Consider the following 5983-nt stretch of genomic DNA (forward strand, 5'->3'; position numbering starts at 1 on the left):
TTACAATTTTCATCTGCTCAAGCAGAACGTTAATGTCATCTTGTGCTTTAGCAAGGTATCTCTGGCTAAAACTAGTTAACGTTAAAGTTAGTGAGTCCATACAAACTAGGGCTGAACGATTTTGGAAAATAATCTAATTGCGATTATTTTTACCAATATTGCGATTGCGATTTAATATGCGATTATTTTTTAAGCTCTTTATCTTCTGTATTATTCAGCAAAGACAAGCAATAAATCATTGAAGGGGTGGGAATCTTTAGGCACAGCACGATTCGATTCCGATTCTGGGAGTCGCAGTAAGATTCCAAAACTATATCTTTTTTTCTTATTTAGTCTTATTAATAACACTTTAAAATTTAATTCCATATGTAATTAAGTACTTTTTTTTTTTTTTTTAATACACATGAAAAAAATGTATTAAAACAATTGCATGTTAATAATTTTAAATAAACTAATATAAGACAGGGCTTAGATTATCCAGGATTAGGCCTTAGTTTAATTAGTACATCTAAGTAGCTTAAACGTGCCTTAGAAAAAAAAACATTACTGGTGTGTATCTTGAGACAAAACAATGGCACTGATATATTTTAAGACATGTCAGTGCAAGTTGCTTTCAGTTATAGGGCTGGGCGATATGGGCAAAATTTCATATCTCTGTTATTTGGCCGATTTGCTATATACGGTATATATCTTGGTGTTTTTGTATTTGGATTTTTTTTATTTTTTTATATGTATTTAATATACAGTATATATTTTACATACTGTCCAATGTTGTCCAACGAAACAATATATTAAAGGCTATGAAAACTAATAAAGTGCATGTGGTGCAGTATGAACTGAAACTTGTTTATCAGCATTTGGTTAAAAATTTGTTGTCTGTTAAAGAGTTGAGTGAACGAGTTCAAAGTTTTAATTACGGTTACCTTGAAAGAAAAAACAGGCCAAGTGGGCTTAAAATGGATGACAGTAAAGATCTTGGTTTGAATGCAGTTCAGGCATGGGGCTTGTTACGCAGTACTCCGCTTATTTTTGGAGATGTTGTGACAAAAAATGGTCCTGTATGGAATTTGCTTTTACTTCTTATTCGGATTGTAAACATTGTTTTCTCTCCCCGATTAACTAATGGTATGACATACTACCTTAAACATTTGATTCATGATCACCACACTTTATTTAAAACCCTGTTTCCAGATAAAAATTTATTGCCAAAACACCATTTTATGATCCATTACCCCAGGTGTATTCGTAAAATTGGTCCGCTTATACACGTCTGGTGTATGAGATTCGAGGCTAAACGTCATTTTTTTAAACAATCAATTAAAAATTTTAAAAACCTTACAAAAACGTTGGTTAAAATGCATCAATCACACATGGCTTTGCACTGGGAAACTTTTAACTTTGAGAGGCTTCAATATGGACCAATGAAACCTGAGCTGGTTAATGATTTACAAGGTGGTGATGTTTTAAGCAGAGAACTCAACATATCAATTTATTCTGATGTTGACACAACCCCTTGGGTAAAAAGTTATGGTACAGAGTATCATATTGGTATGTATGTTTGCAGTAGTGTTGACGGGGCTATTCAAAATTCTGACGGGGCTATAGCCGCCCCCCTAGCCCCGGTGTAACGCCGTTACTGCCTACTTGGCACAGAACGAAAGAAAAATGGCAAATTTACGCAAAACACTAAAACTAATAAAGTTAACTAATACAGTAAATAAAGCGGCCACGAATGCTGCTACCGAAAGAAAAATATAGGCCTAATATACTATATATATATATATATATATATATATTATAATTCATTTAGTCTTTAATTAGTTTTCTGTTTTTGTAAACACCTAAATGCAAAAATGAGTCGTTTTTCATTAATGTTTAGGCCAAGTGGTGTAGGCTATATGCCTATATTATGAAAGCATGCAAAAAGCTTTCAATTTGATTCAAAAAGATGAATGCAATTTTCATTTAAAGCTAAAGATAACAGAAGAGGAGGATGTAATTATTCTACTGTTTTTAAAGGAGCAGTTCACATAAAAATTAAAATGTACCCATACCCTCAGTTCAGCCAAGATGTAGATTTCTTAATTTGAGAAGATTTGGAGAAATGTGGCATAACCTCACTTGCTCAACAATGGATCCTTTGCTGTGAATGGGTGCCGTCAGAATGAGAGTCCAAACAGCTGATAAAAACATCAAAATTATATATATGATTAGTCCATCAAATATGCCTATATTATGAAAGCATGCAAAAAGCTTTCAATTTGATTAAAAAAGATGAATGCAATTTTCATTTAAAGCTAAAGATAACAGAAGAGGAGGATGTAATTATTCTACTGTTTTTAAAGGAACAGTTCACATAAAAATTAAAATGTACCCATACCCTCAGTTCAGCCAAGATGTAGATTTCTTAATTTGAGAAGATTTGGAGAAATGTGGCATAACCTCACTTGCTCAACAATGGATCCTTTGCTGTGAATGGGTGCCGTCAGAATGAGAGTCCAAACAGCTGATAAAAACATCAAAATTATATATATGATTAGTCCATCAATGAATGTCTTGTGATGTTAAAAGCTGCGTGGTTGTAAGATACACATTTTTGTAACTTTAAACTTTTAAAATTCAACTTCTGGCCAAAATACTAATACATAATAATGCTTCCTCGGCGAAAAAGCCCATCTTCTGTTGTCCTTTCATCCATCAATCCATCAACATATTTGTTTAAAACGGTTTTGAATGTTTTCATTATAAAGAGTGATCTGTGCATATTTCTCTCCTGATTCAGCCAAGACGACCTTTTTACTGGAGACAGCAATATTAGAGGATCCATATTTTAGTTAGAAGCAAGCAGCAGTTTGAAGTTAAAATTGTCTTAGTGATGCACTTGTTTCCTACAAACATGCATATTTTCCCTTTAAAATAAGTTGATTGATCGACAGTAGTCGTGAAATACTTCTGATGGCACCTATTCACTGAAGAGGATCCACTGATGAGCAAGTGGTTTCAACAAAATTTCAACTAATTTAAATTTTTGGGTGAACTATTCCTAATGTGTAATATTTTTTTATAGCGGAGTTACAGCACATCATTTAGGTCATTATAAATTTAAATTCCCAAGATGAAATTGTTCCTGCGGTACAATACATGTGAATTTGACTTGCTCTCTAGGTAGAAACTAGGCAGCACCGGCAACTAAAATAACAGAAACCCATGGCACAAATCCTCATAGGCTATTTTGTAGGACTGTTTCGTAATGTCTTTTCCTCAATGCTAGTCATTGCTTCCAGCATTTAACACAACATTTCCGTAAACTGATGCTGTGCATAGACGTCAGGGCAGATAGAGGGAGTGAGAAAGAGGACATTTTGTAAAAAGAGAGAGAGAGAGAGAGCCACAAGTACGGCGACTACATCACACACAAACCATCAAAATACACACAGACGGTCTCCTAACAGCATATTTCAAAACAGCCTGCGTCTGAGACTGATTTTCAGCAGACACTCTTAACGTGAGTTTACAGGGAGAAAGAGTTAAAGTTAGTAATTCCCCTGAGGAGAGCGGTGGTCATACAGCTCCCTCTACATCAACAATAACACGCTGGAAGCTTTCTACAACACCTCCACTGCAAAATCATCTCTCGTGCAACTTTAGCCACGAGAACAGAGGTTAAATGCATTATAACGGCCCCTTAATACAGCAAGTAAGTAGTACGCGTACTTCTAACGGTACAATAAGATCTCCCTGCACACTATCCGAATGGAAATTGAGCGCAGCGTTTTACCTTTAGTTCCGCACTCTCCGCCATCTTGTGACTGCTAGCGCAGGCGTGACGCGTCGGGTCACGTGGTAAGCACGCGCAGCTCGTTGCCGGCGTAACCGTTCACACGTTTTTCAAACAGTAGTGTCCGAAATGTTGCTCTGCGTTTTTGAGAGGAAAGCCTGTATGTTTTGGAAAAGTTAATATGGTTACTGCCCCAAAAACAGGGACGTCACTAGAGACTCAACGATAGGAAGGCTAAGCCTGTTTTAGGGATTTTATACAGTCGATGGTTTTAGCACGTCTGGGCATACTTCCCCAGGATTTTTAAAGCTACCAAAAGTTAATTCATTCAATTTAGTATGACAGTGGGTTTCAAATCTATAAAAGTAATGTTGTTTTTGGTCAGAATTAACTAAAAGTATTCAGTCTAAATGCCTCGGATTTGTTAGACACTCGTCCACAATTGTTCTTTTTATCCAAATAAACTAAAGTAGCTATATTCTATCCACATTCGTCCAACACCAAGGAACAAAACTGCTGTAGTATCCAAAGTACCTGGATTTTATTGAAAATCTTGCCGCTAAAACATCGAAGAGAAGATCATTTTTAATGTTACTGAATTTACAGAATCTCATACAGAGATGTAAACATAAATAAATCCAGAGCATACACAAATTGGTTTTCCAGGTCAAATGAATGAATAAATAAATAAATTAGCGCAAAAGGTCATAGTTTTAAGCGGTTTTAACTAAATAAAGTGTGTAATATAACAAAAATTTATATATTAATACATCACTTTTTAACAGACCACACAAAATACGTTATTTTATTTAGGCCTATTCATAATTATAAATGACAATGGTAAAATTATCACTAGTTACAACATATTTTCTGAAATATTTTTGTACTGTATTTTGATTTTTGTATTTTTCATGCCCCCTGCCAGGCACTGAGTGGGTGCACATGCCAGACATGGTCTAAATAAGTGTGTAATCAAACGGAATACACTGTCCGCAATTATAGAACATTTATCGCTGAACAAGCACATCGGCAATGTGCAATGTCTGTTTTTACCACTAGATGGTAGTGTTGTATTTTACAACAGTAATAGACGCTGAGACTCATTTTTGGGTTAGTGCGTTTATAATGTTTTTAAAAAAAACGCTACTGAACACGTTTTCAGTGTTTGCAGAAATATAGGCTAGACCAATTTCTTGAAAATCTGGAATGTTGGGAAAGTGATCAATACATTTTAATGAGAAAACATTTTTAAACAGTACTGTTTAATTTAGGCTATATATTTAGGCTATTTGTCTGTAGGATAGCCTACAGCAAGATAACGATCCGGGCGTTATTATTATCACGCAAATGTTTTTCCAGGCAAGAATTTCAGGTAAGATAAATACAGTTCCTCGATTTAGAATTCGTGTCTTAAAATAGACATTTAATCTGTGATAATTAAAAAGTAGCCTAACAAAGGTATGTTCGAAACATTGTGTGAATGAGATATTTTGAATTTATGAGTCAGTACTTGTGGCTTTAATTGAACTTTTATTGAAGAATGAGACAAGAGATAATATTATTTTTGAAAAAAGAGAGAGAGAGAGAGAGAGAGAGAGAGAGAGAGAGAGAGAGAGAGACATACAAGTGTTCAGTGTTGAAACGCAGGCCTTTCCGTTCATACTCAATATAACGTTCATTCTCGTCGGGATTATTATCTGTCGGACAGCTGGGATTCTGTTGGTCCATTTTAACGGCTTATTTTGTTCGTTTCCGCTTCGGACTCGTCGGGTTTCTGTTGGATCTTTATTGTCTGGCTAGCGAGCATTGCTAACCGCAGCTAGCCGGATAAATCTCTTTCCTCGGCCTTAGGAGCCCATTACACACACAAAATGGCATTAAAACGAATTCATAAGGTAAAACGTGATATTTTATGTTATTTTTTAAAATTCGCTACCTAAACCCTTTGGGGTTTTGCTTGATATGTAAAAGATATAGACGTTAGCAAATGCTATGAGGATAGCAAGCTTGGTTATGAAGCTTGGCTGTTTTTGTTTTTATTATTATTATTATTATTATTGTTGTTGTTGTTCATTTTAATGTTGTTTGTTGTATTATTGTTTCCTTAAAAGTCCAATGCTGACATTGTTATTCAATTATCTATCTATCTATCTATCTATCTATCTATCTATCTTTCTATCTACCTATCTACCTATCTACTTTTAT

General features: G+C 34.8%; 1 protein-coding gene across 1 annotated transcript in view; it reads left to right on the top strand.

Annotated features, from left to right (window-relative positions):
• Positions 1 to 5354: 5354 nt before the first annotated feature.
• LOC107677381 (ubiquitin-conjugating enzyme E2 D2-like) overlaps positions 5355 to 5983 on the top strand; it is an 8182-nt gene continuing 7553 nt past the window's right edge. Inside the window, exon 1 of the mRNA XM_016472264.1 lies at positions 5355 to 5673. Within this exon, the coding sequence (XP_016327750.1) occupies positions 5650 to 5673 (24 nt within the window). The 5' untranslated portion in view covers positions 5355 to 5649. The remainder of the gene's footprint in view (positions 5674 to 5983) is intronic.

This window comes from Sinocyclocheilus anshuiensis, unplaced genomic scaffold (assembly GCF_001515605.1).
Source record: "Sinocyclocheilus anshuiensis isolate Anshui unplaced genomic scaffold, SAMN03320099.WGS_v1.1 scaffold352, whole genome shotgun sequence".
NCBI classification, from domain to species: domain Eukaryota; kingdom Metazoa; phylum Chordata; class Actinopteri; order Cypriniformes; family Cyprinidae; genus Sinocyclocheilus; species Sinocyclocheilus anshuiensis.